Genomic DNA, 25,825 nt, shown 5'->3' with positions numbered 1-25,825 from the left:
TAAGACATATCTGGCAACAAAATTAGAAGATTAAACTCGAGCAAATGTAGTGTTCATTTAAAAAAAAAAAGAGTAATTGGTACATAAAAACACATTTTACGCACATAAAATCATATTTTACGCACATACAAACACATTTTACGCACATAATTTACAGTCTCATGTACAAAGGTATGTTAGGGAGGCACATTTACATTTACATTGTTACACGCGTGTCTACGTAGTTCACGCTATTTACAGGGAGGGGGCACTATCGTAGTCAAACTCTTAGCATTGACTATCAAGCCTTGCTAAATCACCGCTCTCTCCAAGGAAACAAAACAATATAGAATTGGGTTGACGGCGTGCAACAAGCAGAGACCCTCTTTCGACACGACAGCGCGTGAGTATACCTGTTCTCTTCCTTCACCTGGAGGAGAAAAGCTGTGTGAAACATTTGATTTAAACGCGCCTGCCATGGTGTGAGTATTTCCCCTTTTGTTTAGCGGTTAAGGCCCCTCTGTTTGGAACTTGAAGGGGGGCCATGTTGTTTAGCCTCTGAGTGCTTTGGTTGATGTTTGAGCCCATACAACATCACTTGGCAATTACTAGCTCTTACGTTAGCTATTTTATTACCAAGGCGTGTGATGTAAAAGCCAATATGTCATGTGGGTGGAATGAAACAACTTGCGTTCATTTTTATGTATAAAACAATTCTATATTCTTGTTTTTTACATTGATGTCACCAAGCAATAATAAACATAACAGGCCCGCTGCGGTTAGCGTTAGCTGGTTTGCTAATGCTCTTTCCAGTGAAGTAATATTAACAAACACGAAACATGTTTGATTTCTACAAATGCCAATTGATTGATTCGCATATAAACCATCGTATGCACCCACTTAATAAACTGCTTCCAATTACAACCGGTAACTTTCTTACAATTTCCAGTCTAAGTCGCTAAGTTAGCTTGCTAATTAGCATGGGACGTGAGGCTACATGAGCTAGCACAGCCTGCTGAAAGGCTTGTAAGTCGGGTAAGCACACTGGACGGGGATGTTGGGTTATTGTTTTATCTACTTCCATGATTTAAATGCCAGGAACAGTAAAAACAACAAGCGTGTAACATGTCCGGGGTAGTTGTTTAACGAAAGCGACACGAAGCCAACATCAGTTATAGCTTCTGGTTAGCTGTGATCACTAGCTATCAGAAAGCTGCTGCAAGCTTTCATCATTTACATCCCTTGTTCTGTTCCCTCTTTACTCAAATACACCGCTACATTAAATACCCTAGGAGTGATTCGGCGAGAAAGCTGATTAAATTAGGATTGTAAAAGTAAAGTATAATGTAATGTTTCTAACATGGACCGTAGAACTGTTGTTAGCATTTCAGGAATTAGACGCACCCGGGTGAGGAAACCCACTAAGTACCTGCTGCCCCTTAACTCTCCCCTTATGTTGCGGGTCAAATTTACTCTTTTAAAAGTCTGTTTTAGGTAATATATGTATTCTTAACCAGCTAAATGCAGCATAAAAGTCTGGGCAGCATGTGACAGAAGAGGAGTCGTGTTAATTTATCAACATCACTTCATAAAAATACAAAGATTCAACATTTAAAATAAGATAAACAGAAATCTATGTCATGTAAAACTATTGTATTTATATGTAGGACTTTCCAATGTTCATTAAAACAAGTTTTAATTTGTATTTTAATGAAAAATGAGTGAGTTATCCTCATTGAAGCATGACCTGTGAGAATTAAAGAACACCAATGGACCAAATCTTGATTTGAATGGTTGGTAATGGAGTTAAAAATTAGATTAAGATTAGAAATTAGATTAAATACAGAGGCTACAGTCGTCGTCGCAGGGGTTGCCGGTTCGATTCCCAGCCACGACCATTTCCTGCATGTCTTCCCCAGCTCACTACTCTCCATGCTTCCTGTCTCTCTTCAGCTGTCCCATCAAATAAAGGCAAAAAGCCCAAAAAACACAACTTTAAAAAAAATGTGTACTGGAATTTTTTGGGGTTCTGACACTTTTGTATAATTGAATATGCCCGGGTCAAATGGACCCATGAACATTATTGCTGTTCCAGAGAAACAAACATAACAGGAGGGTTAAGAGTAATTTTGGGTGCCTTAAAACTACTCATAACGTTGGTTGTCTTCAAGGCTACCATAGGAGTAAGCTACATGTTTTACCTTTCAGCCTTTACTTTACTCTACTGTTCTAATGTAACATTTGTCATATTTTATGATGTTTAAACACACCAATAGGCACTTTGCTTGCACAAGATATCACATTCTTGATAGGGATGCAGGATGTTGTTTTTTTTTGACGATATGCCGATATTTTACAACTCATTTAGCCGATTACCGATACCAATATTATTTTTTCCACACACCTAATTACAGAGATCATCAATTCCCTTCTGTATTGGAATTAGTGTACAGTATTATGGTGATACTCTTATCACATTTGTTATGTAATATTCATTTCTTGTGCAAAATAAGAAAAATACTTAATACTTAAAACTGCATATTTATTTATGAAGATCGCTTTCAAACAAAATGCATACAAACAGATACATCCTACTTAAAACTTGGATGATGCTCTCCCTGAGACAATCATAACAATAAACACAACCAGGGCAAATTTGGCCAATTCAACATTTTACATAGTAAGTAAACCTAACCTCTGTTCACAGGAAACATGTGAAAACTGCAACTGTTCAGCAATTAAACCCAAATTAAATAAAACGGTTTACTCTTTGACAGTAAATGTGCCTAAGTTAGTCAGCTACATGTACCTTACAGACTGCTGCTTAAATTCAAATTTAACTTAAAACATGAGCCCAACATGTGTGCAGCAGCCCATTATTTTATCGGTTAATTATATCGCGGATATCGGTGTGTTGGCCGATATCTGATAGTTAATTTCTAAGCCAATATCGGCCGATACCATGCCGATAATATCGTGCATCCCTAATTCTTGACAATATAATATTAAAATAGTTGTTATTCTGAATGTCACACCCATCATCTTCAACTGTGACCTTTATTATTAACAAAATTAATATTGTGTGTTTGTCTAGGCTTTCCCGTGGAATGAGCGTTCCATGCAGCATCCTAGGTATGAATGACGTGGCCTGGCAGGAGACAAGAGGTGGGATGCTGCATGCAAATGGTGCCCCTGAGACTGGAGTTGTCAGAGTTCATGGCGGAGTGCCCTTAGCCTCGGTTGGGGGAGCTGTACAGGCTCCTGGAGGACCACATTTACAGGGTATGGACCGGGTTGTTAACCCTATTCCAGGCACCCTGCAGCCCCCGCTGAGTGGACGATCTCAGGATGACGCCACAGTTGGATACTTCTTTCAGAGGCAGCCAGGGGAGCAGCTTGGAGGTTGCCCGCCGAACAAGCATCGCTGGCCAACTGGAGATACGAACCATGTGGATCAGGTAAGGCTTCTTCATCCAGTGACTAGTCTCAGTCCCCACCAGACATGTTTAAGATAAGTCAGTCACTAGGGCAAAACCAAATCAAGAAAATCTTAATAGTTCCCTTACTGGATGACCTATCAGTGGTCTTGTAACTGCTCTGTAGCATCTAACTTTATCAGAGTGTGTCTTTGGCTTAATAGTATGACGTGCAGGGCAAATAACAGGTCCCTATTAGTCACAACTGACCCTAGGTCATATAATTCTCATGTTCAATTAATCCTACTTACACCAGTTGCCAGGAAACCTTACCAGAAAAAACACATCCTCTGGGCATGGATTTCCGTTACTATCTTCATTTTTGCAGACTGCATCAGAGCAGAATCCAGGATATTTCAGTACCAAGTAAACAACAATTTTACAGCCGAGCGATGAGTCTGCCCAGCAAGTCCTACTGCACAAGATACTTTCGAAGAGGATTGAGAAAGTCTTTCTTTTAGACAGACGTACAAACTCTGGTGCCGTCCACTGTTATTTGTTTGTCCCGGCTCATTCTGGTTAGAGGGGTGGTACATCCTGGACAGATCACCAGTCCTCCACAGTCCCAATCACACTCACACATGTGTATGATAAAATGGCAATGGTGCTGGTTTTACAAAAAGGCAGCCTACTCAGTTGCAGTAAGCATATTGTGTGAGACCAGTGCTTTGAACAATGCATCCGCACAGCAGGAGTGCTATTGTAGCTGCGATAACTGGGCAGACTCGTAAAGTGATGTCTTACAGTCTGAGAGTGTCTTACAATAATGCTTTTTTTTTAACCAAACTTGACTTCCTGGTTTTGGATTGATCTAGTACTACACATCTACCTCACATTACCTGCATGTGTTTATACTAGGGATGTAAATTTTAAGTATTTTTGGAAATGTTAACGATCAATTATCGATTAATCAATAAAAAAAAAAAAACATTATTATTCTTATGTCAAAAACAAGGCCAAATACGTTTTTTTTCCCCCTAAAATTATATTTTCTACAGCAACAAAATACATATAACTGACAGTATTGAACACAGGTACATGTTTAACACTAATTATCAACGGTCAGGCTCATAAAAATATTCTCAGTAGACATAGTCTTATTGAGTGAAGGCTCATAATACTAACAGAAGAGTACTTCAGACTCAAAGTGTCCAGTTTTCTGTCTACTCGTTCTTATGAGAGAAATAAACGCGCAACACCCTTAACAGCTGATTCACAACGAAACATGCTTTAAACTTAAAACACCTCCCTGATAGATGAATGTAATATGAGACCACATGATGTTTGTTCCACGTGACGGAAAATTGAAAACAAAAATGCGTGTTTTGATTAATTTCTTAACAATCAATTAATCGATTAATTGTGTACATCCCTAGTACACATGACACTGACCAGGTTTCCACTTTATCTTTTTTTAAATCACTTGTAATTTGTTACATATAGCGCTATAATTGGCATACTGGTGTATTTCATAGAAAAACCCTCCTGCAGACAATCAGGGAGGATCAGAGTGGAGAAAAATTGGGGGCAACACTGCTGTGGTTTTACCCGTTTAGTGTAGTGTTAAGGTGTAATGATTTCTACCCTTTAATATGATGTGAACTTTTTCTGAATTAGTTCCAGTTCTGCCAGCCTCAAAGATCCAAAAAGCACAATGACTCACCCATACTAAAAAAGTCTATCACGTCAATTGTACTCTGATGACTAAATACATAAAACATAATTTACAACAGAAACTGATGTCACTTCTTTCACAGTAATAGTATTTAAATGTCTCAATATTCAGAAGAGTTGTTTTTTTGCTGATGATTCTCTTGGATATAACATGCAGGCTGTATCCTGTTGTTAGCTTTTCATGTCACAAAGCCAAACTGTCTTTGCTGAATACAAAAATAAACGAGAACATTGGCTGGTTTGTTCTGCTCTGCTATAGGCAGAACAGATATATCTTCTGATGTCTCTATTAAGTGGCCTTCTATGGAGTGACTAAGCTTTCCGTTTACAGTCCAGTTTTTCCTTCCCTTGTCTCAGGTCCGTGCTGTGGATGAAATGAACTACGACTTCCAAGCTCTTGCTTTGGAGTCCAGGGGCATGGGAGAGGTAAGGCGTTTGTCGTAACGATGTAATTTCCTTCATTAAAGTACAGCAATGAAAAAAAAGAACACTTGCAACACCTTGGCTTAAAAAGTAGGTCGTGTTAAGTTGGCTCTTTTATGTAGATTAGATTGAGTGAGAAAAAAATAGATTTAGTGATTGATGGAAAAGCTTGACAAAGCCACTCTAACACTGTTTTTACACTTGGATTCAAAATGTCTGAAAACGAGTTACAAGCCAAATCACATTGCCATCAGCCATTTCTGTTTTGCAGGGACTGCCTTTGGGAAAAACAATCTTTCCAGGACTGATATACATAAATCTATGTTAAGCATTTGGGTGTTATCATGAAATTATTTGCCACTTCCTGCAGTGAGAAGATATTTCCCTTTTAACATCCTGGCTCAAGGGTGCATCATAACGCATTATCATTTTCATAACAAAAAAACTTTAATGCTCAAATGCATCAAAGACCAACCATCAGGTGTTCTGATTGATGAGAAACGAAACATCTCAATTATCATGAAGATTATATTAAGAGTCGTTCAACTGTGCTCTGATTGCATATGATTGAGTTTTAAAATCAAGTGTACATTGCGTCTAACAAACTTAAACCAATTGGCTTGCAAACTTTGAGGGTGTTGTGTTAGGATTCAGTCTAAAGCGGTGCTTGGCATTGTGATCAGGATTGGATCATGTATATGAGCAGTCTAAAAGTAGATTTTAGTGAAGGAACTCCAACTGATCTCTTTGCAGCTTTTGCCCGCAAAAAAGCTCTGGGATTCGGATGAGTTGGCCAAGGATGGAAGGAAAGGGATGCTTCTAGGAGAGGAGTGGAGGGACAATGCCTGGGGATCACCTCGTGAGTTTCTGCTGCATAGTTCTTTATAGATTAGATTTGTTTTCATGTATCATTTTGTCCTCCAGATCAGGGAGTTTATCCTGCCTAAATGATTTAAAACATTGTTACTCCTGACTCAGCCACCATGCTTTCCAGATACTCAGTCTTTGACTAGCTTGTTACCGAGCTTTGGTTTGAATAGCAACTATTTAGATATTGGCTTTTCATTCAGATCACTCAGTGTCTCAGCCAATCATGGTGCAGCGGCGGCCAGGCCAGAGTTTCCATGGGAATGGTGATGCCAATTCTGTGCTTTCACCTCGCTCAGAAGGTGGAGGCCTGGGGGTGAGCATGGTGGAGTACGTCCTGAGCTCCTCGCCAGGGGACAAGATGGACAGTCGCTACAGGAACGGTGGCTATGTGAGTGAGACTTGCCTCTCATTTTTAAACTCAAGAAGAAGAGCTTCTCATACTTGTAAAGGTGATACGTGGTCTTACGAAATCTTTGTAAATACAGGGTGGAGGAGATGTTGACCAAGACGGGAGAGAGAAGGGTGATGTCCAAGAGAAAGTGTCCCCCTTTGAAGAGGACAAGAGCCCAGAGATGAAGGTGGGGGAGGAGAATGATCCAGCTAAAGCCAACGGAAGAGGACTTCTAAATGGCATGGACAGAGACTGCAAAGATTTCAAGTAGGTTTTAGATCATGGAGGCAGTCAGCTCTCTCTTTTTGATACTGGTGTTGAATGTGTGCTGACGACAACTTGTTCCTTTCTCCCAGTCCAACCCCCGGAAGTCGTCAAGCTTCTCCCACTGAGGCCGTGGAGAGGATGGGTCCCAGTCAGACCATGGAGATGATGGGGCAGCACCACCCCCACGCCATGCAACAACACAACCCCGTCCAAAACAAGGCCCCGACTGAGGACTTCCAGAACCAGGAGGCCCAGAACATGGGAGGTATGGAGCAGCAAGGTGTGGAGTCCCTCCAGTTTGACTATGCTGGGAACCAGATCCAGGTGGACTCCTCGGGGACTCCGGTTGGATTGTTCGACTACAGCTCTCAGCAGCAGGTCTGTTGGGAAAAACAAGAAACCTACCTATCAAGAGATTTAACTGCGAGTTTGCTCAACAGACTGTGATCTTGACTGTTTGTTTTTGTTTCTAGTTATTCCAGAGATCTAATCCCCTGACTGTGCAGCAGCTCACTGCAGCTCAGCAACAACAATATGCTCTGGCTGCAGCCCAACAGCAACATCTTGGTAAGTCAGCCTCAGAGTGTAATGTGTTACTATTAAATTACCTTTTTCTCTTGAGGTCTTAAGAGATGTGTCACGCTCACTGTGAATGTGATAGAATATTGAAGTATGATTGACAATTCTGTTTCTTATTTTATTCAGCCGGCCTTGCTCCTGCATTTGTGCCAAACCCTTACATCATCAATGCTGGCCCTCCTGGAACTGACCCTTACACTGCCGCGGGCCTGGCAGCAGCAGCCAGTCTTGCAGGTGATCACTGAGCACCTTTTTTACATCACAGAAGGAGAACTCACTTTGATGCAACAGCACTTTTGATCTGCTCAGTTCAGATAAACTACCGTCTTGAAGATGTGCATGATGGGTTTATAAAATCAAAGTCTTTCCCCCCCAGGCCCCACCGTGGTACCACCACAGTACTATGGAGTTCCCTGGGGAGTTTACCCGGCCAACCTTTTCCAGCAACAGGCTGCATCAAATGCCAATCACTCAGCTAACCAGCAAGCATCCAATCAGGGACCAGGGCCGGGCCAACAACAGGTAGGAAGTGCTGTGCTTGATTTGAGCCGGGCCTGTCTATTACGAGTCTTTAATACTGCATGAGGCTTAAACCTTTCAAAGAGACAACTCTGAGTTAATGCACACAGACTAAAGCAAGTCTGGTCCATTAAATGACTTTGAAACACACCCAAGACATCAGGCATCAGTTACATCACTTAACAGTAATGATTGTAATAAAATGCTTTGTGTATAGCACTATATAAAGTGCTTTATGTTTTTGAAGCACAATTTAAAACACAGGCTTTTGTGTCTTCATTATATTAACTGATACTTTTGCCTCAAATTCTATGGGGGTGCTGATAAAAGGTGTTACCAATAAACCTTGAGCGAGACTCAAAGGGCTTTTTATGATATGATTGACTTAAATATTACCCAGAAACCTGACTGCTACACTGTCTTATATTTTAGGTCAGATTCATTGTATTTTTAAAGAACTTTCAATCACATTGAAAGAGACTGCATCACAGAGATGCTCCTTAAATTATTTTACAGCCATGTATAAAATAGAAATGCAATGGTACGCGTTAAAGTATTGTCCCGTTCGGTCCGCACTGCACGGGACAGAAATGTTATTGTCTGCAAACCCTGCTTGACACTTGTCCCATACTTAAAAGGAAACACAACGATATGATCAAGCATCTCCAGCGTAAGCATCCTGATGTTACACTTCCTGAACACAGGACGGTCGAGCGACTTGAAAAGGTTACACCAGCGAAACAACAGCTGTCCAGTCAGACTGCTTTTGATCAGACCTACCGTGCCACTTCAGATAAACACAAGAAAATAACCCGTGCAGTGGGAGCATTTATTGCTAAAGATTTGCCGCCATTTTCTGTGGTTGAAGATGTGGGGTTTCGCCACTTAATGAAAACGCTCGATCCACGTTACGTTGTTCCCTGCCGTACACATTTCAGCAACAGAAAACTGTTATATTATTCAGTACACCAGTGATACTGGAATTTGTTTACTGCGTAATGCAGTTTTTGCTGACAAGCCAAATAAATGAATAATTTTGGGAGAAAAAAAATTCTCCTTACGCACAAAACACGTACCGAGGTACGTACCGTACCGTGGCCCAAATACCGAGGTACGGACCGTACCGTGGGTTACTTGTACCGTTGCACCCCTAGTATAAAAGTGAACTTCGTTTTAACTTTCAATCACTTTTCAAGCACAGTGACTGAAGAAAGTGAGCTCAGATATAAATTAAACGAGTACAGTCAACATTCAAAATTGATGCGTCCTTTTAAGTAACCATTAATCTTCTGGATCTTATTCAACCTTAGATGCTGATTCACTTGTATATGCTTGTATTATTTGTGTCTTTATGCATATCTGTCACAATTTCCGTTTTCCCTTTGATTTGTTACTAAAAGCAGTTCCATCTTACGTGAAACATTTCCATAAACTGAGATGTTTTTTTCTGTGTTTATTTGAAATCTGTGATTTTTTAAAATTGGTCTATTGTCTTTGGGTTTAGAGTCACATTCCAGTTATGTATCTGATTTCTGTTTAATAGATTATCATTCAAAATGCATTCAGCAATCAGATTAACGTCCTTACTTAAATGTTACAGAGTTGCTGTGACGTAACCAGACAACTGTCACTCAAATCTGATCAAACTTAATCCCAGCAGCCCCTGTTCATGGACTCTTCAGATCTGAAGTCAGTCGTTTTGTGCATTTCTTTGGCAGCATTTGTGTCTGAAAGCCTCCTCTCCTTCCCCTCTAGGTGATGCGCACAGGAAACAACCAGAGACCTCTTACACCTGGGCAAGGTCAGCAGAGTCAGCAGGAGTCTCTGGCTGCAGCTGCTGCTGCAAACCCTGCACTGGCGTACGCAGGAATGTCTGGTTAGTAGCTCAAGTCATACAATCATCATGTAGCCACAGCCAATCACAAAAATCCTCACAGTGTGATATAATTTTTAGCTGGAGTGCTCTGTTAAAGAACCATGTTTTAGTGACTTTGAAATGTTTTTTGTTGCAGCGTATAATTTCTGACTCTTTCTTTGGTTCTTCATTAATCAGGATATCAGGTGTTGGCCCCTGCAGCCTACTATGATCAGACTGGGGCCCTGGTGATGGGCCCTGGTGCCAGGACTGGTTTAGGAGGCCCAGTTCGTCTCGTCCAGACTCCCCTCCTCATCAACCCAGCAGCAGCACAAGCTGGTAAGCGCGAGGGAAGGAAGTTCTGCGTATAATGGCAATGCTTCTGCAACATTTTGATGCTTGCTGGTAGCTCCCTTGAGCTTCATCTGAATGCGAGTGTTTCTAATGTCACTCTAGGAAGTACTAGTTCACCTATCTTTTACATTTACGTCTATAGATCTTCGTTCTTACTTGAATCCTGACCCAAGCTCTCTTTACATCTCACAATCCCATCTCTTCACCCTCTTCACCCACAGCAGTGTCAGCGTCTGGCTCTGGTAACAACATGTCCGGCCCTCCAGCCAACGGGATGTACCGCTCAATGCCTCAGCCCCAGCAGCAGCAGCAGCAACAGCAGGCACCCCCACCCAGCAGCGGTCTGCCCTCCAGCTCGTTCTACGGCTCTGGTTCAGTTCCCAACACTTCTCAGAGCAGCTCCCTCTTCTCACACACCTCTGCTGCGCCTCCCAGCTCCTCCCTGGGCTTCAGCAGTGCTGGCGGCTCCTTGGGCGTAGGCCTCGGCTCTGCTCTCGGAGGCTTCGGCTCCTCTGGTCAGCAACTCATCCAGGAGCTACATGATAATCAAACAATACATTGTTAGAAGTCTGCTTATATTTGTGTTTGTTTTTTTTATGTTCTTGCAGTATCCAGCTCTACCAGTAGCAGTGTGTCTCGCAGGGATTCCCTGTTGGCAAGCTCTGATCTGTACAAACGTGGTGGTAGTAGTCTAACTCCCATTGGTCAGCCCTTTTACAACAGCCTGGGTTATTCCTCCTCACCCAGCCCCATCGGCCTCACACCAGGTCACTCCCCGCTCACTCCTCCACCCTCTCTGCCCTCCTCTCATGGATCCTCCTCTAGCCTTCACCTAGGTAAGCATAATATTAAGAGTAACATTTGTTATATCCACAGCTGATGAAAGTGACGATTCAACAAAGTGACCATGTGGGAATTTGTTTTTACAACAGTATCCGGTCATTCTCCGTTCCCAGGTGGCCTGACGAACGGCAGCGGGCGCTACATTTCAGCAGCGCCTGGAGCTGAGGCAAAGTACCGGAGCACCGGAGGGACATCCAGTCTTTTTAATTCCAGCAGCCAGCTGTTTCCTCCATCTCGGCCCCGGTACAGCCGCTCTGATGTCATGCCATCCGGACGGAGCCGCCTACTGGAAGACTTCAGGAACAACCGCTTCCCAAACCTCCAGCTCCGCGACCTGCCAGGACACATGGTGGAGTTCTCTCAAGACCAGCATGGATCCAGGTAGCTATATACACTGACTTGTTCTGTTGTCCGAACTGCAAAAGTTGGGTGTGCAGTTCCACTAATTCTTGCTTTACTCCTTGTTTCCATCTCGTCTGTCCAGATTTATCCAGCAGAAGCTAGAGAGGGCCACACCGGCGGAGCGGCAGATGGTGTTTGGAGAGATTCTGCAAGCAGCATACCAACTAATGACTGACGTATTTGGGAACTATGTCATTCAAAAGTTCTTTGAGGTTAGGACTTGGTAAAGATTTGTACTCACTATTAAAGAGACTCCTTTTTGTAGCATGTGTTCAGGAGTGAATCTGTTTTGTTCCCACAGTTTGGAAGCGCAGACCAGAAGCTGGCTTTGGCAACACGTATCCGTGGACACGTCCTCCCCCTGGCTTTGCAGATGTACGGCTGCAGGGTCATTCAGAAAGCTCTGGAGTCCATTTCCTCAGACCAGCAGGTAATTGTAAGTGAGACTTCACTTCTTTATAACACTTCTGCAATCGGTGGCCTTTTTCGACACAGACACCTGTTACATTAACGCTCTATTTCTACTCTTCAGAGCGACATCGTCCGTGAGCTGGATGGCCACGTGTTGAAGTGTGTGAAGGACCAGAACGGCAACCATGTGGTGCAGAAGTGTATTGAGTGTGTCCAGCCTCAGGCCCTACAGTTCATCATTGATGCCTTCCAGGGACAGGTTGGTTTATTATTATTTTTATAATAGATTTCTTATACTTTCTTATCAGCCTTGCAAAAACCATTCTTTGAAATTCAGCACAATTGCAATATTCTCATCTTCTTTTTTTAAAGGGTAAGCTTTTGTGGCATCATAATTTTCAAAGTACAGTTAGAACTTTATCTTGACTTCTTTTGAGTAAAGGCTGGCACACATTACAGGATTCTCAAACCTTCACACATTTAGAGACCACACATACTTGATGATAGCAAAAGACAGATCGCACAATATCTCTCTTCTGATCTTATAGTGTGTGTGGTGTGCACTACGGAGCACACCACACACTAACCGATTCCTCAGCAGAGTATCAGGTTCTTCACGCTCAATATTTCAAATCTCGCGTAGTAAAATGTGACTTCGGTGAAAACAAACAGGAAGAAGCAATTATGATTGTTTTTGGCCTCTTACTTTCCGAAAACACACACAAAAAAGAAAAACGATTATGGAAAAAGTCATGGAGTGGGAATGTGGGCTGTATGCATTACAGTGGTGAGTTTTCGCTGGCACCATGTTTTTTATTTAACCTTTATTTAACCAGGTAAAAAAAAACATTGAGATCAGGATCTCTTTCACGAGGGTGACCTGGCCAAGAGGTCAGCCGGACATGTCATTTTTGTTTGTTTTTACTTCCTCTTCCGTCAGTCAGCTGAGCCAGCTCGCGTCTTGGTCATAGACTGTGTAAATAATGGATGTAGTATCCGTGACGTCACCCATCTGTTCCTGAACGCTGTTTTTGAAGCCAATCGACGGCGGCAGCCATATTGGAAATACGGAACTCAACCAGGCAGAGTGTGACGTAAAGGGGTGGAGTTTGAGCCTCCTAGCCAACAGCTGTGTGTTCCCGTCCAGGAGTCAAGTCAGCCATGTCCTTAGAAAAAAATTAATAAACATGTTTATTAATGCTGCAAAGATCGTCTTTTTCCCATTCATGTCTATGTGGTTTCTGGTGTTTCTGCAGCCAGCCTCAAGTGGATTCTCGATGAATTGCAGTTTATAACACTTCCGCATGGGCTTCATAGTTTGAGACCGGAGGTTGCCGCTTGGTCTTGATTGGCTTTTGCTCCGGTACACGTGACATTACACACTGTGTGTGCTCGGCTCCTCTTGGATTAGCCCACACACTACAGGATTTCTAGTTGCAAATATTAAACATGTTCATTATTTACGATCTCTGTCGTTTGCAAACATCAGATAATCGGGCCTTTGCTGGCTTTGATCATAAGAGGGAGATCGGGACAAAAATCTGTAGTGTGTACCCGCCTTGAGATTTGAAACGACGTAGTGATAAGAATATTCAGCAACTTCGGAGGAGCATAAACTTTTCTCTTAATCCAAATAAACATAACTAGATTTTCTTCAGGTAATCCAACACTGAGATGTCAACCCATTCATTGTAAAGGAACGATTGTGCGAAAAGAAAACGGTGCCATCTTTTGAATCACCTCATAAATGCTTCATAGATTAAATAATAAGCCTGACAGAAACAGTCAAGTGAAGTATCTAAATATAACTTTTACATTCAGTGTAGTGCAGCATAAAACTGCAGCCATGCTTCTTTTTTTTTTACTTCCTCTACCAGGTGTTCGTGCTGTCAACACATCCCTACGGCTGCAGAGTTATTCAAAGGATTTTGGAGCACTGCACCCAGGAGCAGACTCTGCCCATCCTGGAAGAACTGCATCAACACTCTGAACAGCTGGGCCAGGTGTGCACATCTGTCTCACTTTTTAAACCCACATTTGATGCTGATCTCATCTCTTGTTTGCTAGCTGTGACGGATCATTTGTTGACATGTGTCCTTGTCTCGCGTATTTCGCATGTCTCCTCCATGTTTGAGCATTTCATATTGTCAGCTTGTCATTGTTTATTGTGTACAGTAGTTGTGTTTCTGCTATGTGTAAAGTGTATACAAAGAAATGAATTGTTCTATTAGCTGTCATTACATCTGACATATGTGATTTATTTAAACATCCAACCTACCCCCCTCACTTATTCCATCTAGAAATATCAAGGCGTTTCATTGGAGATGACACCCAAAACATGTTATACAGTGTCCCGTGATGCACTGTTCAAGGTCAGAGCAATTTGCCTCTCTCGCGGATGCCCCCGTGCTCCTCTCCTCCTCTTTCTCCTTTTATCTTTTCTTTTGTACAGACTCTAATTTAACATTTAGCTAGTACTACAACTCCCGACTTTTACAAGCCCTTTCCTTTTTCCTAACCCACTGAGCCGCCTTTTTCTCTTCTCCTCCCTTCTGCTTTACACCACAGGATTCACCAGACACATAATTTCCTGCTGTCTGATGATTCTATCATAAGCCTGCAGCATCTCCTGATCAATCTGTTTTTGAATCAAACAAAAACATTTGTAGAAGCTTCTACAGCATTTGAAACTATCGAAGCTCATGCATTTAGTTCTTTACTTAGAGCGTAAAACCAAATAACTCTGCTTCTTGTTAAAACAGATTGACAGGAAATGGATTTAAAGGCAAATTCTTCCAAATTAAAGGTGGAGATCACATCACCTACCCAACCATTTACTGCTTTAGCAGAACAAGTCAGAGTCATGTTGCCTGTTGCTCGGTCAAGTGACTTTTTGTCTTCATCTTTGGCTCTAAAAATTACACCCATAACTGTCGATCACCCATATCTGAAGGGGACAAAGATGCTACTGGATGTGTTTCCAGCAGCATCTGTTTTGTCTGACCTTCTGCAGTGATGACATAAGGGTTAATTGTAAGACTTCAAATGGGGGTTGTCACTCATTCGTCTACCTATCATCGTAGTGATGCATGACTCTCTCACTCCAATTAAGACCAGTGCTGAAAACTAGTGCATGAGTATCACAGTAAAGGGTGTCGCACGGATTTTTAAGTGATTATTAATTATCGAAGAATGTTATCTGCCATGAGCTCATGCCTCTGCTGCCCCCCCCCCCACAGGATCAGTACGGTAACTACGTGATTCAGCACGTTCTGGAGCACGGCAGACCGGAGGATAAGAGCAAGATAGTCGCAGAGGTTCGCGGGAAAGTTCTAGTCCTCAGCCAACACAAATTTGCAAGGTGAGTCAACGGTGGATACAATATCTGAAGGATCTGTCTTGTTTTTTTTGCGAATTTTAGAGCAAATCCAAACAGGCAAATGAACCTTCCCTCTCGAGGTAAAATTTGTATCTTGTTGTGTAATCGAAGAATTTCTCTCCATCTCTCCGTCCTACAGTAATGTGGTAGAGAAGTGTGTGATCCACTCCTCACGTGCAGAGAGAGCCCTGCTGATCGATGAAGTGTGCTGCCAGAAAGACGGGCCCCACAGCGCCCTGTACACCATGATGAAGGACCAGTACGCCAACTATGTCGTCCAAAGAATGATCGACATGGCGGAACCTGCTCAGCGCAAAATCATCATGCACAAGGTGGACAAACTAACAGAACTAGTGTAACCATACATAAGAAGGGGGTTGACATGCTACCCATAATTTCATTTTTTTTGTAATTCTCTTTTTGTTGAGATATCTTGTCATTATAACACTTTTCAATACATCTTAAAAACATTAACATTTCTTTTTTTTTTTAGTAAAACACAATACGTATAAAGTAAATTAAAAAAAAATTTTAAACATAAAAAAAACAACCTGATTAGGATGATAGGGATTGGGATAGGGATGATAGGATGTTGTTAACACATCTGGTGAGAAATCCCAAACATTTATTGTTTTAATCCATCGAAGAAGATGAAAAGGAGGTGGCCCTGAAGTGCAAATCACAACGGCAATTAAGAAAACACAACGGCAAATCAGAAAACACTACAGCAATTAAGAAACGGCAATTCAGAAAACACTACGGCAATTCAGAAAACACTTGTTTTTGTAAGTTGCACTTCAGGGCCACCGTAAGCACCAGTGTTTAACATTTTCTTTAGTCTTTTAAAATGTAAATATTTTCAGAAACAGCTTATTGCACACAGATTTGTCGTTGCTCTAGCTCTTGATGAATTCCAGATCTTTAATTTGTTTCATTTCTTTCTTCCCTCTGTCCTCCCTTTCCTCTCAGATCCGCCCTCACATTGCCACTTTACGCAAGTACACCTACGGGAAGCACATTCTGGCCAAGCTCGAAAAATATTACATGAAGAGCGGGTCTGAGCTGGGTCCCATCGGCGGCCCCACTAACGGCCTCATGTAATCACGTCGACACACTTGGTCCCCCGAAGAGGAGAAAGAGAAGGAGCCCCCAATCCCCCCACCCCTCCATTCTGTGAGAAATGCTCCTTAGCCATCGGGGTTATAGCCTTTGACACCCTCTGTCGCCCCTATTTTGGGGGGTAATTACCAAAAAGAAAAAAAAAACAAAACAAAAAGACAAGTCAACTTCACCTAAGAACGCTGTGACAACTGACCCCTGCCACTTTGCCGCCCCTGGTGCAGGCCCCCCCGGCGTGGCCCCCAGGGGACGCACAGTCAGCAGGATGATTTTTTTTTTTTTTTTCCTGGGTAAAGCACAAGCCCATTGTTAATGATGTAATTGATGTATTTGACTGGTTTTCATATTATCTTGTACATTTAGTTTTTTACCTTGTAAATTCTCTGTAGAAAAACAAAACTTATTACACATTTGCTGAAATTTCCGATTCCTACAATTAACACCAGCAAGTGATTTTATAAGGCTAAACTGAGTGATCCTTTGAAGAAAAACAAGTCAATTTGTTTTTTTTGTAACCAGACTCATTAAGTCAGCTGTTCTAATAGAAGTCCAGGCAATTAATATTGTATTTGTATATTCTCCCACGCACAGTAAGAGTTTTCTCATGCCAAAGCAGCTGATGGATTAGGTTTTTCAAATAGGACTACTTAATATAGATGGATTCAAACCGCTCCATCCACTGGTGAGAACTACGTGTTGGTGCCACAGCCACCCAAGGATCTCTAACAACCGGTTTGCGAGCTCGGCTTTGGGGACTGGTGCTGTAGTCTAGGGGTCGTTTATTTTGCGATGGTGGCTTTTTCTCGCCTCCTTTTTTTCCAAGCTTAATGGGGGCCCGTGTTTACTCAGCAGCTTGATGTTTCGGTACGAAATATTTCAGACTGACCAACCTTAGCTGCTGCATCTAATGAGCCCCCGGTCTTTTTCCCTCATGCAGGCGATCTTTGGGGGGTTTATGCAAGATTTTAAAAAAAATCTCTTAACTTATCGAAGCAGAGCATGAGGTTTGGTTGTACAGCAGGCGTTTAACCTGGTTTAATCTTAACATGAAATGAGTAGTGCGGGGGGCTTTTTTGTGGGGATAGCTGGGTGGGATGGGGGCTATGTGTTGGCATGCTGTGACAGGTTTTAATCTTTGGAATGATTTTTTTCTTTCTCATGTTTTGTGTAACATCTTATCTGTCTTGTAGTTTGAGATGAACACTGCCCTAGAATACGGTATCTTTTTGTACTGAATAATCATCTCTTGCGTAGAAGTAGTTTAGCGATGTATAGCATCTTTATGTATGAGTAAATTGTTGCTTTTTGGGCAAGGGGGGCTTGCAGCAGAGATGGGACCCCCACCGCCTGAAGGTCTGAGTTAGAAGAGTTGTGATGTGGAGCTTATCCCAGCTTTCTACATCTGAGGTGTCATGAGCTAAGACTAGTGGGGTGAATTTTTAGGAAGGGTGCTGGAGGAACCTTTTTTTAATGGCTCTGTTTTTGTTTTTTAAGTGAATATTTTTCATTTGGTTGGGTGTGCAAGTGCATAGGTGGAGGCCGGTGGGGCCATCAAAAGCTATACAATTCACCTGTAATGCTCGTAGTGATGGCTTCTTTGCTTCATATGAATAATTGTAGAATACATGTAGTATATGTGCAGTTAATAAGTGTAAGATTATTAGTTAAATTGAAAAAATATGTCTAGTTGTGGTGTTTGACAGGCCTTGCTCTAAATTTGTAGTGATGCTTTTATTTCGTCTGTACAGTTGTACATTTGTAAACGTTTATGCTGTAAATGGGATGTCTTTTACACTTTTGGGGAGAAAAAGGCAAAAATGTGCATTTTGATGTGTGTATATTCATCACTCCTTTCCCCCTTGAATATAATGTATACAGTTTTATTTGATCAAGTGTTATTTTAAAGAAAAAAACGACTCTTATGGCTTCACAATCTGGCATGGTTTTTTTTTTTTTTTTAATCCGCTTTGGGAAAGGCCAGCCTCTATTTGTACTGGAGCTGTAACATCCACTGTTGATAGTCTTTCTGATGTGTGACAGTTTAAAAAGAAGAAAACAAAAAACACTCTGTACTAAAAATCTGAGGCTGCATTTAGTCCTCTCTGCTACCATGGAAACTTCACAGGATATGACAAGAATTATTTTTGTACAGAAAAGTGCTGTATTTTGGAACAGCTACTACCTTGTAAGCAAAAGCAATGTAAAATATTGTCAATTATATAAATATGAACATATGAGTTTTGTCACACTGTCAAAGTCATGTACATTTTCAGGTGGCCTTATGTACATTTCCAGATGTTAGATGAAGAAAACAAACTCATTTTTGGAAGCAGAATTGTGACTATGTATGATTAAAATGTTCTTCTAACATTTGACCGTTTTTGTTGTGGTTTTTCTCATTAACTGTATTCTAAAAATGGTAATTGAATTTTCAGAAGCATCTTGCAGTAATCTGTGTCAAGATAAGGAAAGTGCACTCAACAGGATTTTAAAGTGGATATAGACTGCAAAAAAAAGTGTCTCATTCAAAAATGTGCTTGCTGAATACTGAATTAGTAAAAATTGATAAGCTGCATGAATATTTTGTTTGTTTATAATAGTGCACTGAGTCAATTAATACAATTTCTTCACATTTCAAAAAGCTTTATTGAAATGATATTTACTTTATATATAACACACTATTAGCTTTTTTTTAATTTTATTTTTGTTTACTCAATTACATAGAAGTACATTCTATGGCGCTTACAATAAAAGTCAAATAGTCACATTCATTTAATTATGTTTCATACATCCCCAAACCACAACTTTGGTACTTATAATTTCCCAGTTCACTACATTTATTGACCGTTTTTTATCTTTGAGTCCAAAGGGCTGCTAAGGAGTGGCGTGCATCCCTTAAAGTCTGACTGGCCACCCAAGATGCCGCTCCATATCCCAAACTGTGATAGCTATTTTGTCTTGTCATTTCTTTAAATTTCAGTGTTGCACATTTAATTTCATTTATGCTTTAAAGTTGTATAAAAAATACTTTGCATAACCATTTCATAAGATAGGAGGGAATCGCACAAACAATTGTAAGTAAACTTAGACACATAGTTGGTACCAAAATGTTAAGAATGAATGTATTTTGACTGCATCTTTTTTTATCAATCAATCAGACTTTATTATGAAGTGCTTTTCATACAATGGCATTGTAACACAAGGTGCTGTACATAAAAACAACCTGAAATAGAATAAATTAAGAAAAAGATCCCAGACCACCAAACCCACCCCACAATCCTTAAGAACACAATATATGCAAGAATAGTAATAAAAACAATAAAAATAAAGAAAAAAGAAAAACAAGTTGCTGAACGAACTGAGGAAACGCTCTCATGATATCCTAATGGGGAAACACTGGAGGTAAAATAAGATGTTAAAACTCAACACAGGAAAATAAAATCACCAAAATAAAATAAATTTCTAAGATGATAAAACACTTAAATATTTAACCATTAATAGAACATAAGATGCTATACTTAAAATAAATAAATAAATAAAGCAGAATAAAAGTAACTCAAATTTGAACTTTTTAGTACTTATAATACATTTTTTGGACAAACATCTTGTTTTTGAGTCCTTAGAAAATGAAGTGTAAAAGATTGGTATGTTTCCAATGGGTTGTTTTATTGTTTAAAGTAGACATACATTTTCAGGAATTTGACATCTGTATGATCCTTTAATGTGAGAAGAATGAGTAAGATAAAATAAGATATTACTTTATTAATTCCCAGGGGGGAAATTCAGTTGTTACAGCAACCCAGACATAAGTACAATCAAGAAAAAGTCTCAATTAGTAAAATAAAATAAGTAAAAATAAAGATAAAATACAATTTAGATATATACAATGTTACAAATGGAATTTAGAAGTATATACAAATGGATTAAATAGAAGTAATTACAGGCAGTATCAAAAATGTTTCATTAGTGACAGGTTGACATGGTGAGATTATGGTTGGTGATGACAGATTAAGCAATATAATACATAAATGTTGCTCCTGTAAAGATAATATTTTTGCACGCCCCTGTTTATCTGAGCAGGTGGGGGTTTTTCTTCTTTTTTTTTTTTTTTTGCTCCTTTAACTAAGAGTACTTTATCCACGCTTTAACTAAGTTTAGGATCATACTTACATTTTATAGGTCATCAGGAACGTTTTGCGGTTGTTTAAAGATAACTTTTTAATGTAAAGAAATGTGTTTATATTTTTTAATTTGTTATCTGTATAAATCATGTTTTCTCAGATAGTTGTCTGTAAACAACAAGTGCATTTGTGGGCGCGGCTTCTAATCTGGCAGACGCTCCAGGTTCAATGGAAACGCACCTGCAGAGGTCCTTAGAGAGCGAAGAGAACGAGTTAAACCTGACACCAAAAACCATCTAAAACATGAGGATATCACTGAAAGTCTTCTTATCGATCGCTTTGGTATTAATATGTCCAGTCAATACGTCGGTAAGTCGTTTTCATTCTGTTAAACTGAACCAGGCAAGTAAGACTAAATCAAGTTACTACAGTTTTGAGCTCACCTTTCTCACTTCCTGAAGTAAAGGTTGTTACTGCATGCAATAAAAAGGTATGCTTATTTTACGAGTCTATGCAAGGCCTATGTTCTGTTTTATTTTAAAGCTTTAAGAATGCTGCTAGATGCATTAATTTCGAAAGCAGATGTATTGTTTCAATGTCATTCTCTTATAATATTGTATTAGTTTTTAACATTTATTTTTTTATTCTTGTAAAACTCGTAAAACTCGTTCATGGTGTCACACGGATTGTTTCCCATCGTGGGGACAAATCTCATTAACACAGATAATGCATGTAGAGAAGTGTTAGATCTGAGCGTGCTTGACCGCAGGACATCACGTTTCCCGTTTTGTGGGTTTAACAACTAAAGATGTGTTTTGGCTTTAGTTTAAATTGTTTATATTTGTAGTGGGGGGAGAGGGACATTGAGGAGGTATATAGAAACTAAATAGTTCCAACATTACCTGCCTTTTATTATTGCCCTATTGACAGTGGTGTAAAAGTACTCCATTTACATGTTCAATCAATCAATCAATGAAGTAGAACTACTTCAATAACAAAATATGCTTTTGAAGAAGTAAATGATGCTCATGGAGGAATATGCGGAGCCAAAAGTTGACACTTGACACACACTTACCCATGTTGACAATGTTATTAGGTTGTAAAAGTCTCTTAGTCTGACACAATGAACAACCCGGCTGCACTAAATTTACCAAACTCTCTTGATAGATCTCTGGAAAAAATACCAAATAGAATGAACCCAGCATATGTGCTGATAAAACAATCAAGCATATTTAGTGTTGAATGTAAGTCAAGAGGAAAAGTATTTAAGAGTTGCACTTTGGAACAGTACTCACTCACTCACTCTTTACTGTAGTATATTGGTTGGTTGAAAGTCCAGTAGAGACATCTCTCATTTCTGACTCCTTATTTGCCACCAGTCATAAAACCGACCCTGAATCATCATTCCATCCAGTAATTGCTATAACTATTGATTGATTTAGCTGGTATGTTACGCCATTTGTCATGTAGCTTATCAGTTATCACAAAGTTGTCCACTTCTCATTTTTCAATGCTAAAGTGTCTTTAAATTAATTTCATCAGTAAAAAAATGTACAACCCCACTTCCCCAAAAATGACACCGTGTAAAATGTTGATGAGAATTGATTTTAATTGCTTGCAAATCATTTAAACCCTATATTTAATTGAAAATAGTGCAGAGACAGCATTTCAGATGTTGAAACTGGAAAATCTTATTGTGGTTTGAAAGATGTATGTTAATTTCAAATTTAATGCCAGCAACACATTTTAAAATAAAAAGTTGGGACAAGGACAACAAAAACTTGTTTAAAAACACACCTGGAGGAACATCTCCCAACCAAAACGGTTAGTTTGCAACAGGTTATTAACATGGTATAAAATGGGCATTACAGAGAGGCTGAGTCCCACCACTCTGTGAGAGACTGTGTGAGTACATGTTGATTAACTTCATAATAATGAGAGGATCAGTAGAAATCTCTGCACGAAAAGGTCCAAGGCTCAAAACTGATACTAGATGGCTGTGATCTTTGGCCGTTGAGCATAGCAGCTTTAAAAACAGACATGACTCTGTAGCAGAAATCACAGCATTAGCTCGAAATCACTTCCAAAGGCTATGGGCTTTTTTTTCATTATGCATCCACAAATGTAGTTTAAAACTCTACCATGTGAAGAAGCAGCCAACATGAACATGAATTCGCACTGACAACTAGTGTTGAGGCAGATTATTGGAGTGACACAGACACTCCAACATATAAGTATGCAGTGCTCAGGATGGCTTAGCTACAGTGCAGAGTCAACGCAGAAGTATAAACCAGGCTTCATGCAAGTACAGGACAAGATCAATAAAGAAGTAAGAGGCTTTACTTTGTCCAAAGGGTGTGCCAGTATCAACATAAACAGAAAGGTTCCCCTCTTTGATGTTATTATGGAATTTACCATATAAGCAAATATTGCATAAAACTATTTTAAGGCCATGTGCCATAGTCTAGATCAGGGGTTCACAAACTTTTCAGCCCATGACCCCCAAAGTATAGGTGCCAAAGACTTGCGACCCTTACTGTCCCTGGTCTGCAGAAAAGTAGCCTACCTATATGTGCATGTGTCTGTGTTTCCTGTGCCTTTATGAATTAATCTACTGCTACTGATGCTTTTGATAATTAACTGTTCACTAGCCCTAAATGTAAGAGTCATCTGGCAAAAAGAAAGGCAGAAAGCTCATTACATTTTCTATTTTCAATGTTTTAATTCAAGGTTAGCTACTATTTTTGTCGATATGTTTTACTATAATGGGTAAAATGTACCATTTTTAGATCACTTTTGTCGTTCAATTTTTTTTATTGCATTTTTTCAGTTTTTCTTTGTTCACCAAGAGTTAAAATATATATATAAATGATTAATACAAAACCAACAAAGAGAAGAAAATAATAATAATAATAATAATAATAATAATAATAATAATAATAATAATAATAATAATAATAATAATAATAATAATAATAATAATAAATAAATAAATAAATAATAATGATTAATAGTACTAACAAAAAGGAAGATAAACATGAGAAAACAAGGTAAATAAACAAAATATAATTAATTAATTTTATTTATATAACTGAAAAAAAAAAACATTCTGGAATCATCTCATCCTGGGAGTCCGGACCCACACTTTGGGAACCCCTGGTCTAGATCATATTGGTTAGATTCAAAATGAACATTTGTACTGGCATAAATGAAGAACTTACAAAACATATAACTTAACTAGATCAATTCCCCTCTTAATGAGAGAGGACCCACACAGTTCAAGCCAGCACCTATGATGGTATAGAGACGCATAAATGCTGATAACATGGCTGGCTTACACATCTGGGAAGGCACCATTAATGTTGGGCATTATACCACCATACTGTAGGTCTTGGAGCAACATACCCTGTCATTCAGACAATGCCTTTTTTCAGGAAGTTTTTCAAGTGTAAATATCACTTTAAATACTTCATGAAAAAAAAAGATTACTGCAGCATTACCAGAACATTCGTCTGAGTTGATCAGTGGAACGTGGATTAACTTACTCAGACAACTTGTTAATGGAATGTTGAGCTTTTATATCTCTATTTAAACTGTTGTGTGTGCATGTGTCTGTGTGATTTTATTTTTACTTCTTTTTCCAATGGGTGTGGTAATTATGTTTAATTCAAGCTGTAATCTCATCTCATAAAACTTTATTGGCAATAACACTTGTATCGTTATGGGTTTGTCAGGCAGATCGTAGGACTTTGTAACTGGGACATGATTCATGTCTTAGTTGCCATCTTCAGGAAAGTACCTTCACCTCTTGTCTGTTTTCTAGTGATAAGACAGACAACAGTTTTTGTGCCACAGTCAGCACTGATTCACATACTTAATCATCCTCAACCCTTTTCCTCCATGACATTAGTTTTCAGCTTCCCCTGAAGACCTGGAGGGATCTGGTTACGACCTTGACAGCTCAGCCTCTGGTTCAGGGGATTGGTCAGACCAAGGTAGTGCTAATGAGTACCACAAATAAATTGAAAACAAAGTCACCATCCTCTTAACAATGTGTAATTTGTTTTTAATTTCACACAGTATATTTGATTTTCTCTGTTTGTGATCTCATCATCAGAGGAAAACAAGTATGTCTGGACTTTAGCGAGAAACGCAGGAGATGACGCCAAGGATGTAGGACACAAAACTTGTTTGTACAATTTTTTCATCATGTAATGTGGATGACACAGCAGGATATAATGTCACCTGACAGTTCCCTCTTTTGTCTTTAGGGTTCTTCAGTCATGATCTTTGACCAAACACAGTGGCCTACTAGAGACAGCTATGTTATTTTGGCTAACAAGAAGACCCTCTTGGAGAATAAAGAAATCCGTGCTGGTACTTTTCCATTTGTAATGAGAATTTAAATCTTAGTAAAGTATGTGAATTTGTTCTAACTCAACAATCGATGTTTACAGGACTAATTGCAGGAGGAGTCGCAGGAGTGATACTTGCAGTCACTTTGGCAGCAATATTAATCTACAAATGGCAGAAGAAAGATGATGAAGGATATATTACGGGCCAGCGGCGGATTTCAGATGAAGATTACCAACAACGGAACAGAGATGAATTTGTCCTTGTTTGATTTTTTACACTTTGGAAAAGTGGTGCTGCAAGGTCTGTTCCTTGGGGGCAACTGTAATTTATTATTTCCCTAATTCTCCCTTTTTTTTGGGAGGGGGGGTTAGCAGGTATGTAGCACTTAATTCATGTTTATCTACTGGGTCATTAATGACCTAGTTAAAAAAAAAATGTAATAATTATTTAATGATTACTTAACATAATCTTCAAGTTAGGCTGCTAACACTAAAAACAAAGGTGTAGATAATCAGAATCAGAAATAGAATTAATAAAGGCTACACTCTATTATGTTGCTTCTGGCTGCTTCAGGCCCTGCCTCGCCGTCATAGATACTGCGTCACTTTAATACAACAAACTATTGTTTGTATTATTAGTCATACCTGGGCCTTTGTTACCACAAGACAATAGCTGCTGCACAAAAGGCTATTAAAATCTCCTCTTGGTAGCACCCATACAACCATGGCTTTAGAAGAAGATATTTGATCCACTGCGTTAATCACAAAGACTTCAGGGTTGCACTTTTATAGTTGGCTAAATGATTCA

The 25,825-nt window shown here is 39.7% G+C and overlaps 1 protein-coding gene across 12 annotated transcripts; it reads left to right on the top strand.

The window, feature by feature from the left end:
- The first annotated feature begins 137 nt into the window (after window positions 1–137).
- Window positions 138–18,914, top strand: pum2 (pumilio RNA-binding family member 2). 12 transcript variants are annotated; one of them, XM_034699451.1, is made up of 23 exons: window positions 139–382; window positions 3,074–3,437; window positions 5,487–5,555; window positions 6,306–6,411; window positions 6,623–6,810; window positions 6,908–7,080; window positions 7,170–7,458; window positions 7,554–7,647; window positions 7,786–7,893; window positions 8,036–8,181; window positions 9,934–10,054; window positions 10,232–10,372; window positions 10,609–10,902; window positions 10,996–11,223; window positions 11,320–11,611; window positions 11,715–11,844; window positions 11,934–12,062; window positions 12,165–12,302; window positions 13,921–14,046; window positions 14,344–14,415; window positions 15,283–15,404; window positions 15,562–15,754; window positions 16,392–18,914. In XM_034699451.1, exons 2-23 carry the CDS (start codon window positions 3,087–3,089, stop codon window positions 16,521–16,523), a joined length of 3,642 nt encoding a protein of 1,213 aa, XP_034555342.1. In that variant the 5' UTR covers window positions 139–382; window positions 3,074–3,086; the 3' UTR covers window positions 16,524–18,914. The 12 variants fall into 12 exon arrangements, with proteins under 12 accessions (XP_034555350.1, XP_034555342.1, XP_034555346.1 ...); XM_034699454.1 differs by having other exon boundaries at window positions 150–382; window positions 6,719–6,810; window positions 11,934–12,068; XM_034699450.1 differs by having other exon boundaries at window positions 150–382; window positions 11,934–12,068.
- Window positions 18,915–25,825: the final 6,911 nt, after the last annotated feature.

This window comes from Notolabrus celidotus, chromosome 13 (assembly GCF_009762535.1).
Source record: "Notolabrus celidotus isolate fNotCel1 chromosome 13, fNotCel1.pri, whole genome shotgun sequence".
Lineage (NCBI taxonomy): Eukaryota > Metazoa > Chordata > Actinopteri > Labriformes > Labridae > Notolabrus > Notolabrus celidotus.
The sequence above is the reverse complement of the archived record's forward strand: the minus strand, read 5'-3'. Positions and strand labels throughout refer to the sequence as shown.